The following is a 13,966-nucleotide window of genomic DNA, read 5'->3' as shown; positions in this document are numbered from 1 at the left end:
GGGGCTCTGTGTGTGTAAGAATACACTGGCGGGGCGCCTGGGTGGCACAGCGGTTGGGCGTCTGCCTTCGGCTCAGGGCGTGATCCCGGCGTTATGGGATCGAGCCCCACATCAGGCTTCTCCGCTAGGAGCCTGCTTCTTCCTCTCCCACTCCCCCTGCTTGTGTTCCCTCTCTCGCTGGCTGTCTCTGTCTCTGTCAAATAAATAAATAAAATCTTTAAAAAAAAAAATACACTGGCATATATAGTTACGTCCAAACATCACACAGTTCAAACCCAGATTGAGCTTAGGTGAATATGAGTTTAAGGCTATGGGAGCTTCCCTCGTGGGCTGACATCACAAGCACAGAGAAGGCTGGGCAAACACCATGTTGGAATCACCGGTTTCAGACAAGAACACAAATATAGTTTTATTCATTTAAAGCTAATTTTGAGGACTTTACATAAACAGAGAAATGTCTTATCTCTTTTTTTTCTAATCACAGAAAATACCTTCTATTGGTTGTCCCTAACAAAGTAGAAATATCACAGGGAGTGAAAATTACTTAACATATAGAAAATGCTTAAATGTAATTGATAGATTATAGTAACGTTCTTTCTATGTAGGGTACTAGTATGTCTGAATAGAAACAGGAATTGAGATGTAAGGTAGCTATTACCTGAGATCTGGCATCGTAACTAATCATATTATTTTCAAGCATGATCTTTTTTGAGAATGTCCATAGCACTTAGTGTCTGGATTATGTAATCTAACAGCTAAGTATATATTAATGATGTAGGTAGTTTTCCAAATATTGTGAATTTCTAAGTCTTTTTATCCCCAAGGAGTAAAATTTGATTCCTGACTCTTGTGTCTCTCAATACCCATTTCATGCTGGTCAGAGAGCAGGTGCTTACTAACATCTGTCGACTTTGCTCAAGTAGTTTATGCAGGCAGTTTGATTATTTCAAACATTATAGGATTTGAGTAAGAAGATCTGGGTATGAAATAAGGCTCTCAAAATTACTAGCTGTGACCATTGACAAATTACCTTTACTTATTTATAAATTACTTAGCCTCTTTGAATCATTTGTAAAATATGGATAGGTTTTTTTTTTCTTGTTTATGGAAGATCAAATGTAGTTATTTGATAAACTACTTTGGGAACTAGAAATTACAAATACAACTGTTGATTATCATTTAAGATTTGGGTACTCATTATGGCATTTTCTTTGATTCTTTCTTCTCTTGCCTAAAGGCTAAAAGTAGGTAGACAGTGCAACCAAGAGCCTAGAGCAGGAGTTAGGAAGAGTTAAGACAGATACAGATATGTCCATTTATAAGCTGTGCTGTTTGTGCAAAGAAAGGGTTGGGTATTGGCCACTTAGAGCTTCCCTGATGGGGTGTGATGTTCTAAGAATGTACCACAGTGTCAGCCCCATAGAAAGATAGCTGGAATAGTTCCTTATTGCACCTCATTATTACTATTTTTTACCTTCCTTAAGACAGGGGTGCAAAAGAGACTCCACAAAATACGTAGATGTGGAAGGAATTAAAGATAGTTTCGGGATGGCCTGGAGCCCACATTTATATTTCTCATCGGGGGCAGAGATGGAATTGCCACTCTGACCACTACTACAAAGCCTTATCCAAGGAAAAGGCTAGTGAGAAATCATGTGGGGCAGCACCTAGTCTGTCTTGTTGTAACGTAAGCAAGCTGCCCCAAACAGGAAGCATGCCGACATAGTTGACTCAATGGCTGTATTCTCTGCATGAAAGAGAGAGAGAATGCGAGCGTGAGCGAGCTGTGGTCACTCCATGCAAAGGTCAGAGGGACACATGGAGGATACTTGCAGAGGGCCTCAGGAAATGGCAGTGGATATGTCTCTTGGCAGCTATGAACACTAGTTTCTAATGCCTAAGAAAAGGAAACAGAAAGGAAAAAATTCATCTAAGGAATGCTGTCATTTTCTATTGGTGAAGATTCCTGATCCTGGGGAGGTTCTGGAAAGTTTACTTCCATTTCCTCTTCTTCTTCTTGGACTGGAATAATTTCAATCTCTTCTTCATTTTTTGGCTGGGAAGATAGTTCAGTCAGCTCAACCATTTCTTCTGTTGTTTCAATAGGCTGTTCTTTTTTTTCTTCAGCAGCTAACAGGACAACTACATCCTAGGACACAAAATTAAACAATTTTGTTTGTGACATTAGCACATTTGTCAACAAACTCTATGAATATTTATCAAATACCTCCTGGTTTTTATGTTGTTTATATTATTTCCTATATGCCTCCAAATACCAGGATTGATTTCCCAACGGAGCAAATCACTTATCAAAGCTCATCTTCAAGGTCAGCAGATATTTGCCACTTTGCCTGGAAGGATCACACAGTATTTGGGAAAGAACACTGCAGTAATAGAGGAATTTAGATTCTAGTTTTGATTTGCCTTTATTGGATATAACCTTGAGAAGGTCGTTTTCTCTCGAATCCTGTTTTTCTCATCTGTGAAATGAAGGAACTATGATGATTTCTAAATTTGAATCTAACATTCTGTGGTTCAAAGTAGTTGATAATCGATCTGTCACTGGGATATTCGTATCTCCCAATTGTGGAGCCTCTTTGAACCTATTGTGGAAGTGGGATTTGATGAAAAGGTGCAGTTTGCGGGGGGGGGAATACTGAGAAATGAGGTGGAAGAGCTAGTGCTTTTATCAGCCTTCGACCTTCAGCCATCCCGCTCTTACACATTAAGTGTGGAATCATGAAATCAAGACGGGCACGTGGAGTGAAGTGGAACTCAAGGTTAGTAAGTGCACATACTAGAGGGCTGTACCCTCTGTCTAACCTTTAGACTTATTTCAAATTTGAAGATACTTTTGCCTCATTAGGTATTTTCTGCTTTCCAGAAATCTGCCAAGACCATTTTTCATGAAGCTCCTAGTCTCAAAGTTATATTAAATTCCATTCTCCGTAAATGATTTTTTGTAGACAGGATTTCCTAGATCGGGTGAGTAGACGGAGTGGCTACTACTTACAGATTTAGGTTTGGAGCACAGTTTTTTCCATTCATTCTCAACAATGCCAGCTGTCACAAGTTTCTGGAAGAAGGTAAAGATCACCATCACGGCAAAAATGCCCTGAAGAACAACGGAAAAAACGAGGGCAGAAATATAATAATGGCTCAAAGAATATGGTAGGTGCTCAGTCAGTGAGTGTTGGCTAACATTAAATGATTAAAAGGTCAACTCTGTAGGTGAGGAATGACCAACTGTAAGAGCTGCTCCACCACAGATGGTTAATGCATGCTGCCGATAGAGGATAAGGCAGCAGTAATTAGTTGAAGAATCAATTCTGTGTCGGAAAAATTAACCGCTGAATCCCAAATTAAGTTGTGTCCAGCTCCAGGTGGTATGGTATCACAGCTAAGAAAACCTGTCTATACTTGGAAGATGCATTTTCCCCCTTCAAACTGTACCCTAAAAACTCATTGAGGCAAAAGATGTTCATGATAACTTAGGTACTTCTTCAGTGTTCATCTTAATCATACTAATAAATATTAACCAGTAATAATAACAATAATAATAATAATGCTAAAGCAAACACATAGCACTTTCTGTGTACCAGTTCTAAGTGTTTCGCATCTGTTAACTTATCACTCAAAACAGCCCTACGAGATAAGTACTGTTAATTCCCCCATTTTACAGCTGAAGAAACTGAGGCAGAATGTGGTTAAAATTCTTGCCCAAAAGCCATATAGGCAGTAAGTAGCAGGTATCTTGATCCAGAGTTGACACTCATAATAAAAGTGCTAAACTTCTCCCCTGAAAAGAAACCTGATTTCACACTTACCAAGAAAACAGATCGTATGCTATCACAATATTGTATAGACAGAGAGTTTTTCTCAGCGGGGTTAGCCGGTTCACAGTTGTGTATGTTAATATATGGCGTGGAAACTTTAATAAGATTTAAATTCTCCATTTTAAAAAAATGGGAAATGGTAATATTAAATATGTCCATGATCAAAAAAATTATTCCAGAAATAGCAGCAAAGAGGCTCAATGAGTTCATTATCATCTTCCCTTTGATCTGAAATGGAGACATGAAGATTTGTTAATGGGGTTTGATTTCATTTGGGGAATCTGAGCTAGGAAGGAATTCCAGATCCCATTTCTCTGACTCACAAGGGCGCTACACCAAAATCATACTAAATTACACTTCTCTTAGTGGTTTTAGTGTCCTTGTCACTGTAATGTGACAACCTTCATCTCTAACTCACGTTCCTTCCTCAGTCTTCCCTATCTCATTTTACCCCTTCACATCCAATCAGTTTATCAAGAAAAAATTCTAGGAGTCATCCTAAATTCTTCTATTTTTACCCTTGCACTTCCTTTCATTGCCACTGCCACACCCTGGTCGGCATTCAGTAAATATTGGTTGAGTAAGTGAATATAAATACTGTTCAGATTGTATCTGTCTGCAAAGGAAGGGAGAGGGAAGAGAGAGAAGGAGGTCCTTCCATCACAATGAAGTGAAATGGTACTGTGGGTGTAGGGAGGGAAGGCACAGAAGGAACCCTCTGGGTCTGTACCATCAAGTGGAAACAAACAGTGGCAAGAACACCACCACCTACTCCCTGTTGACACAGGTTGCATTCAGCCTCAGTCTACCATCTTTAAAAATGTCTTTAGGGCTGATGTCTCCGGGTAGCATAGGTAAAGGTTGTCAGAGTGAGTGTTCTACTTGTAGGAATGATCAAGGGTCGAAACAGGAAAATATATATGACAAGTACCTAATAGTTTAGGTTATTGATTATTTTAAAACATAACATAGTTCTTCCCTGGCTATAAGACCTAGAGACGGCAAGTCAGTAGGACTGGCTATATCTGGAGAATAAAACAACTTGTTTTTTTCCCCCCAAAACTGAGTCTGTCAGACCACCTCTAGAGAGGAGCCATTTCTATCCACTCAGTCCCTCACTGACTTTGCAAATGACACACATTAGTAATAACTTATTAGTAAGTATAAAAAACTTGGGGGAAGAACTTGCTGGTAAGTTCAGGACCCTGGGTGTAAATGTGTTGTGGGATTATACAGTAAGTCCCTCCGTAGCTCCTTAAATTCTCTGAAGCACTTGCATGTATATCGGCCCATTTCATCCTCTTGACAATGTGGTAGCACCATTCACAGAGGTACATAGAGGTAAACTGACTTGCTCAAAATTAACGAGGATTGAATTCATCACAGTATTGATTAGAGTTTTCCTAAATGCTGGTCTAAGAGAAATGACACAGCTCTCAAAGAGATCTGTTAGTCTCACACAACATTCAACATTCCTAAGACCATAAGCATGTTGCTGTTCCTGGCTCTGCCTTTAGTTGTGTTTCCATGGACATAATTAGGTAGGTCTCATTTCCAAGTTTATCATGAATAACATCACACCAGCTTTGTAGAGAATCTTTTGCATTTGGGGATTGAGAGATAACTCAGTGCGACTGTGATCCCAAAGGTCTTTAAAGGTTTTTGTTTTCAACTGAGAAAGTAGATATTTCTCTGATGTGGGGAAAAAAGGACATATGATTACTTGCCAAACTCTTTCTGGGGTCTTTGTCCGCTGCTGCCAGGAGTGATCCAGAAATGATATACTGTGAAAAAAGAGGTGGTGGGTGGAGAAGGTGTGGGGGACATGGGAGAAGAGGCAGAGAGGGAGGTCACTTTTCACATTGAGAACTGGTTGTAAAAAAGCTATCCACATTTCCAACCACTTTCACTGAAGTGTCCAGCCATTTTTACAGTCCTCATTCATTTTTCAGCAGTCATATTTCTCCTTTATTCATGCTCAACTATGTTCAGTCTATGCCTTTTATTCAACTAACTGGGGAGCTGTGACTAAGAATATAGTAAGACCAGAAGCAGAACTCATGTTTTAAGGTCAATGAATACTAACAACTGTGAATTTCAAAGTTTTCTTTTTCTTTTTTAAACTTATGGAATTTCTCTTTGGAGTTCACAGTGATTTCAGTGACTTTGATGCCAGTGAAGAGTGATCAGTGTGGAAGGAAATCCTTGGCCTGAAGGCCATAGGCGCTCCACCAAAATTTTGGCTGCTACAGGAAATGATGGCAATTATTTCTCATCTTCCTTGTCTACCGTTCAGGCCACAAAAGAGAGGAAACTCTTGTTTTAATCCATCTCTCTTTGTTCTGAAAATTTCAGTGCTGGGCACATCTTTATAGTAGCAGCTATGGAAGTGTAGCGATGGTATAAACACAGCTGCCCCATACCACACCCAGACAAGGTTACAAGCTTGGAAAACATAGTAGATGAAACAGCCATAAGGATTGCTGCTCTGCAGATATGCCAGAAGAGATTCATTTGGGATGGGACTGATTTTACCACTTGTGACAATAGCTACACAGAATTGTAGGAGGAAGGACCAGGTGGGAGGGAATGGGATGCTCCTGTGGCTTCCTGTTTCTGAAACACCATGCCGTACAGTCCAAATGTTTAGTGCCCTTTTCCCCCCTCTCCACAATGACTTTGCAGAGGTCCCACTTTGGACAATCTTCCTTCCCTGTGTAGATTCCTGGCCAGGTAGGGCATCTCTCTGAATTCACATGAAGCATGACCACTGACTTTCAAGGGGATTCATGCTCAATTTAGTCAACCTCTCTCTCCCACTAAATTACTTTAACCTCATAACCTATTTCCCAGCCATATACTTTCCTCAGCGTTTTTGTCTGCATCATTTCCCAAATGGTTGTTAGTTTTTACTCACCATAATGCCTCCCCAGAGAGGGTACCACACAGTTATACAGATGGGTGCATAGACATCCATGTGAATCATCAGGAGGCCACCGAGGGCAGTGTGGAAGAGCCCATTCATAATCTGGACAGCCTGGAGAGAGAATGAGGGCACTGATGATGAGCTGAAGTCATCATAAAGTCAGAAAACAAAGGTAAGGCTGGAAGCCCTGGCTCCTGACTTGGGGGTGCGTAAATTGCCTAAAGGACATGGCGAAGGTGCCAAGACCTTTTTTTGTTCAGACCCATTTTCCCCACCGCCTGGGGCATTTCCAAGGCAGACGTGCCTGAGATGCTGGTGGGAGACCCCTAAATATGCAAATCACAAAATCAAAAGGAGATAGATCACTGTAGTAACTTCTCAGCCCATCCCTCATTTGGCGCATTGTGTCAGACACAAAGAACACCTCGGGTTGGATCAGATACCTTCTAGTTGGATTGCATTCTGTGCCTGGCCTATGGCATTTGCTTCTGTAGGCCAGAGAGTCTCTAGGATACAGAATGGAGTGCAGCTGACTTACCCCCAATGCCTTAGATTCCCTCATGAAGAAGTTTTGTGTAGGGCCCACCACTGAAGGCATCCTTTTGGGAATTATTTTTTGAACAGGATGCATGGCAGTAGGGCCTTTCACAGGATCTGCTTGGAAAGTTCCACTCATTGAATTTCTGGGTGTCGTCATTTCACCCTCAGAACTCCTAAAAATAAAACAAATAATAAAATGGGGGGAGAGAGCAAGAATAGGATTTTCAGCAGTCTTTTGACTCATGCATCTGAATACTTTTCTCCGTATTCTTTCCATGAGTGTCATTGAGGGTAGACAATGGCCTCTCCCCAGTGGCTTTGGGTCTGAGGCAAACCCTACTGCTGTGTTTAAAGACAGGATCTGAAGGGGGCATCTCAGTCAAGGACCTATAGGCCCAGGGATCCCTGCCAGGATTCTTGACAACAATGGGGCACACTTTATCATTGTAGAGAAATCCATGCTTGTCTGTCTGCATGTCCTGGGTGTCTCTCATCCCTGGATGCCTTTCTTACACTCTCATATTGGAAAATGTATTTTGACTTGTCCTCATCCTTTTGCTTATCGGCTTTTGTCCATTGTGCTGGGCCAGAGGCATCATGAAGGAGTATGGTGAGGAGCTGGTTCTAGTCTTCCTCTACCATCAACTCTGCAACCTCGAGGAAATCAGTTTAAGGAGGCTCTCTGAGGTTGTATGTAAGACTATGGCCTCCTGAGACAGGTTGCCTAGGTTCAGATTGCGATTATTCTGTTTGCTGTGAAACTACGGGCAAGTTCTTTAAATTCTCTGGGCCTCAAGTTTTTCAACTGTAAAATGGTAATAATAATTCTTGCCTTATAGTGTAGGGTTTCTGTAAGACTTAAAGGGACTGACGGGCTGTACATGGCTGCTGTCTTTTCATTCAGGTGTAGCTCAAACGTCAGCTTCTCAGAAAAGCCTTGCCCGAATCCTCAGTCCACAGTGATCCCTCTTTCATAGTACCCCAGTTTTTTTGCTTCGTGGCACTTAGCACTATGGGAAATTACCTTGATTACTTGCTTGCTTGTTTATTGGCAATCTCTCCCTACTAGAATGTAAATTCCACCAAAGTAGAGACCTGTCAATCTTGCTCAGTATCTAAATTATGTGGATTGAGTAGTTTCTTAACACTGCTGAGGAAATAAATGTATGTAAAGCACCAGTGTCTGTATAATTATTACCTGTTTTTGTTGTTCTTTAAGTTCTTAATATTATTACCTTTAGGAGCATTAGTTTCTGTTTTTGCCATTGGAAAAATGAGACCAGTACCCCTGTCACAGACACGTTGTGAGAAATAAGTAAATTCACATATGGAAGTGCCTCGTACGTGGGGAGAAAGTAGGAAGTGCTATCTGTTCTTAGCATTCATGATTTATTCATTTCTCAAGTTAGACAGTGATTATTACCAAGACCCTTCCCAGTTCTCATGTTGTAAGACTGCTCAACTTTCTTCATCTTGTTTTTCCTTTTGGCATTTATTTGTTTACGTCAATTACTTACATGGATTCCATTGGGTCTTTCCTGGGCCCTGGAAATCTCTCTTTAGGGACATGTATTTGGTCTCGTCTTTGTCAGCTGTAAGTCATGTAAGGGGCCTTGGAGACCACGACTGTCCATCCAGCTTGCCTTTCCTATTGAAGTCACACCAAGCCGGGTGCCTGCAGAAGTGCTGTGGGACAGGGCTTGGGAGTCGCCCAGGCCTCATGTTTGCACCCACTTTATAATGACAAAGAGATTTCACATCTGGAGTTCATATAAGCCTCACAGAGTGGACAAGGGATGAATTGTTCCTTCTGTTTTGTAGAAGAGGTGACACGGGCACGGAATAGTTAGGTCACTTGTTCTCAGTTACATGATGACTGGAGATTGAAAGTGAGGGCTTGGACCTATCTAATAAGGTATCTGGCTGCTTTGGGCCCTGGGCAGCATAGGGGTTCAGCCCTTCAGTTATGATCTTCTCCCCTCTTCAGATGGATGTGCTATTTGGATGACCAGAAAGCAACTGAAAACACTATTTTTCAGGTCTGTGGGCTGAAGGGAAGAGGGGAGTCTTCGACTGGGTGCTTTGCACTGGATTTTGCTCCACCTTTCAATGATCAGGTGTCATGTGGTCTTGGAGGTTTTGGTGCTTTGCACCACAAACCAACCAACAAGATCACTGACGAAAAGGAATGTATCATAATATAGCCCACAAAGGAGTTTACAGACCGATTGTTATCACCAGGCAGAATTTTTGGAGCTGGTTAGAACCTCAGAAACCATTCTGTTCATTTGACAAAGAGGAAGCTGCAGCCCAGGGGTGGGCTGTGGCTCGTTACAGACCTTGCACTCAGTGACAGCCGAGCCAGAAGGCGGTCACCGCAGCCCTGAGGCTGGTGCTTTTTCCGCTGCCTCACGGCCAGACCACGTAGTTCAGTTGTTTACCTAGCACCCTCTGCATGCCTGGGATGTCATGCATCCAGTGCCAAGCCTGACGCCTGCCTTACTAAGTAGGCATTTTATCTCTTTTGCAGATATGGAAGTGAAGGCCCAGAGAGGTAAATTTTCCCATTGGTGGGAAGGGAATGAGCTGGGGTCCCCACACTCCTCTCCAGAGGGCTTTTCTTAGTGAGGACATCTTAAAGAGCAATTCTCTGGATAAAGGAGATGAGTTGACTGGTATTGTTTTAATTTCTCCTTATTTTTCAACTGCCTGAGGCTGTGTCTATTTTTGGTGAGATAAACCTCCTGTATAAGCAGTTTCTACTGGGGTCGTGCCTGCAATGGCTAGTGGCAGTAATGACCATCGGGGAGAAATACTTTATTTCGCTATTAAAATTGATGTCTCACAATGGCAACTCTATTTCTATGAAGTACTTTCAACACATATTATTGTAACATAGTAGTTTATAAACATACCCATTTCAGTATGCTACTTGATTTTTTTATGGAAATAATCTCTCTAAATGCCAGGGCATTGTAGACTAGGTAATGAAATTTTTCTTGTATGGGAATATATAAAATTAGAGCACGTACTCCTAAGGATAGCATAGGTTCCTGCAGCTTTGCCTCTCATTGTTTTTTAATTATTCACAATGACTTAAACAGTGCCCAACACACAGCCGTGCTCAAAGCCTCGTTGGTACTTGAGCGGGGGTTACTGGGCACGTTGGTGATCGCAATGGGATTTTGTTTTCACTAAACTATATTACCATCAGGGCTCAGTCGATCAGACACTGCTGCATCTTATTATAGTGACTTCTGCAAATCTCTTTTGGTTTTTAAAAGGCGCCACTGTTTCTCTGTGCATCCGCTGCAGAAAATCTCACAGCCTTTATGGGTTTTGGTTCAAATAATGACTTTTAGGTCCAGTGATTACATCATTTAATGAGAAGTTCAAAGCTGCCTAGCTTTTGTTACCTCAACTTCCTCCTTTGCCACTCAAAATAGTTCTGCATTTTTATCCTTTCTGGCCTCATGCACGTATTATTTCTGAGGAAGGGTGTTCTGACTTCCTTTGCCTCTGCCTGTCTCCTCAGCCCATCTCCTTCCACCGGGATGTAGGTCCTTCAGAGCAAGTGGGTCTTGTATCCTCAGTCTTTATTTGCGGTGCTGCACTGCAGAACATGCTAGCCTGGCTCTGCTGCTTGCCACTTCTGCCCTCTCACCATTCAAAGTAGTGTTTGAGAACGTGAGATGATTTGCAATTCATAATGTACTAAACACTCAAACAGTAATAGTTACTGGACCTTTTTATGATTAAAATATGTTGCAGTGCCCCCATTCCCAAAGCCCCTTCCTTCGATATGGCAATGTTCCCAGCCGCTGCCAAGTGTCTCTTCTCTTAGGGCCAGGTTCTTCCAGGCTTGTCGTTCCAGTCCGTTCCTCCACTTCCTCACCACCCACTCACCCTCCATGCTTCGCTGCCGCTGGCGGCCGGAGCCGCTCAGCTGAGGCTGCGCTGTCCAAGGACCGTGCTGCAGAGTCAGTGGTCTTTCCTCAGGCGTGACCGCTCCCATTGCTTTATTTCTGTTTCCCTGTGCCCCGGGTTTAAAAAGAAGGAGCCACGTTTCTCTCCAGCTCCTTCACCTCCCTGTTCGGTCAGGGGCCAAGTCATGCCGTTCTTCCTCTGTAAGGTATCTCATCCTGTGTGTGGACCATTTTCTACTTCCAGTGTCACGCCATGAGTTTGATTCTCATTTCCTCTCCTGGTTTAGCACAAAAATCCTGCTCTTCTGCCTTCGGTCTTCCTCTTGTCTAATCCATCCTCTGCAGGACTGCTAGATCAGGCCCTGAATCACCGATTCAAGGCCTGCTCGTCCCGAGCTTGAGAGCTTGAACTCTGTCTGGGCTGTCATTGCCTCCGGCAAAAACCTGCACCTGGCCCCCCATGGCCTTCACAGTGCAGCTCTCTGTCCCTTCTGAAGCTGCACCCCCCTGCTCCCCACTGAAGCCACTGATCTGGACACATCGCCTGCTTTCTTTGGAAACATGTCTACATTGAAATGCTTCCCTCCCTCCCCCTTCGCTGCCAGACTCCTCATTAGACACTCCTGTCATCTGAGACTGTCCGTCGTGGCTTCTTCAAAGCCCCCAGCTCTCTGCATTCCTTCCTTGTCACCCAACTATTTTTTTTCTCATGAAGTAATACCGTAACTCCTCTAATGGGGTGTACATTTCTTAAGGGATGTCCTGCTAGGGTTACATAGAGAACCTATTTTCTACTTGTACTATGAACTCAATAAATGTTAAACTGAACTTCTTCCTCAGGGAATATTTACACATAAATGCTGAGGATGTTGGACCAAAAGGTGATCGTTTCACCTCACTTGATGACCAGTGAGATCAAGCCGTTTTGTGGGAAACGGGAAAGGTAATCACATTATATACTGGTTTTAGGAAACAGTTATGACGTGGCTAAAACTCATCTTTGTGGCCCTTCCTTAAATCTTCCTAGTCTGCAGCGTCCACTCTCACTGTAGGCTTCTGTGATAGATTTGAGGCAGGATTTTGTGCTCAGTGTGATGTCCTCCCAGTCCCCTCCAGAAAATGGTAGCCTGTGATGTTTAACAACATCTCAGGGTATTCACATCTAGCAGGATATCTTTGGAGAAAAAGCATTCAAAACAAGAGAAGTCGAAATATTTTCATGATAGCCGTGGCTGATCATTTTCTTCTTTGGAACCGGGTGGTTCTAGGAGCTTTAGGATTTAAGCTCATTTAATCTTATAAGGCAGTGGGTAATACCATTGCTCCCATCTTATAGGTGAGCAAACTGAGGAACGTAGAGGTTTGGTAATTTGCCTGTAGACTTGTAGGTGGTGGAGCTCCAGTTTGAGCCCAGGAGCTTGGTAACCACGCTCTTGTCTACATTTTGCAATCTGCTGCTTTTGTAGAATGGCAGCAGGCTCTCTCTTGAGAGAGGGAGTGGTTAAGGGAGGGGGTGGGCAGCAAGCCCTGGTACCCCTCCTCAAATTGTGACAATACCAGAAAACCTGACCGGGGAAACCCTTGAGTGAATGGCTGTCTCCCAAACCATCCAACGCTTTACCCACCGCTCCCTTTTAGTTGCTTAAAGAAAGCAAACTGGCTCCTTACCTGAGTGTCCAAGGCCTCCGGGCGCGTGGCTGATTTGGATGCTTGCTGCTGAGTTCACTTCCACTGCTGGTGTCTCACGTACACAGGGGTGAGTGACATAAGGCAGGTCTGGGGCCTCTCATAGATACCAGGTGACAGGAAATCAGTGGCTTCTGCTACCTTGGCCTTTGCCCCAATCACTTTGGTTTAATGCACACTTACCAGAGCCAAAGGATATACAAAAAAGTTTCTGCCTTACCAGGAGGTTTCACTTCTTGAAAAGGACCCCAGGGGACTGCCTGGCGTACTTTACGCTACCTTAATTAGAAGAACTTTGCAGCCCCCACCCTGTAAGCAGGTGTGGATGGTGGGTCCCCAAGGGCAAGAAGGGCTCTAGAAATTCTCTAAAGATGGGCTGTTAGGACTTTTACCTTTTTACTTCACTTTTAGGAGTGAGTAGGTGGGAAGAAGGCATCCAAGCGGAGAGATTCAGGAATCATTAAGCCCGGTCATTTGGGAATGTTGTAGGTATCCCTCTCCAAATATTGTCCACGTTTACCCATCTTAGGGTTCTAGTGGGACCATGTATGTGTTGTGTGGGATTTACTAGAAATGGCCTAAAAGTATACTTTAGTGCTGTAGAATATGTCCTAAGAAGCTTGAGGTAAGAGTTCCATGTTTTGGGATACAAACAGAAGTAGCCCTTTTACCTACAGCCCCCCCCCCCTTTTTCTTCCATCTGCTCATTCCCTTGTGTCCCCTCTCTTTTCAGTCTGGCCTGGAGCTATGCCACTGCTAGATCAAGTGAGGGAATGGAGGAAGCCGGTAGCCAGGAAAGTGTAAATATTTGGGAAAGGAATCAAATAAAATTTTGTCCAAAGGTATTATTTCCCCTGCCCCCACCATATACAACTTTTATGTTCGTATGTTGGATTTTTCTTGCTTTTAATTTCCTTGTATGTTGCCTTATTTTATTAGAGACCCAGGGCTGTAGTAGGTAGTTTGCCTAATCTAGAAGGCTGGAATATGTCAGCTCTCCTGCCAAATTTGAGGTTAATTTCTACCTTCCCTCTGTCTCTCCTTCTCCCCCT

The 13,966-nt window shown here is 43.0% G+C and overlaps 1 protein-coding gene across 1 annotated transcript; it reads right to left on the bottom strand.

Moving 5' to 3' along the window:
- Window positions 1-383: 383 nt before the first annotated feature.
- On the bottom strand, window positions 384-13,047 carry MS4A1 (membrane spanning 4-domains A1). Its single transcript, XM_045787102.2, has 7 exons — window positions 12,897-13,047; window positions 7,301-7,475; window positions 6,754-6,873; window positions 5,564-5,620; window positions 3,828-4,064; window positions 3,014-3,115; window positions 384-2,149 (listed from the first exon to the last, which is right to left on the bottom strand). Exons 2-7 carry the CDS (start codon window positions 7,457-7,459, stop codon window positions 1,931-1,933), a joined length of 894 nt encoding a protein of 297 aa, XP_045643058.2. The 5' UTR covers window positions 7,460-7,475; window positions 12,897-13,047; the 3' UTR covers window positions 384-1,930.
- Between the last annotated feature and the right edge of the window lie 919 nt (window positions 13,048-13,966).

The sequence above is a fragment of the Ursus americanus genome, chromosome 24, assembly GCF_024610735.1.
Source record: "Ursus americanus isolate L20-20 chromosome 24, mUrsAme1.1.p, whole genome shotgun sequence".
Lineage (NCBI taxonomy): Eukaryota > Metazoa > Chordata > Mammalia > Carnivora > Ursidae > Ursus > Ursus americanus.
The sequence above is the reverse complement of the archived record's forward strand: the minus strand, read 5'-3'. Positions and strand labels throughout refer to the sequence as shown.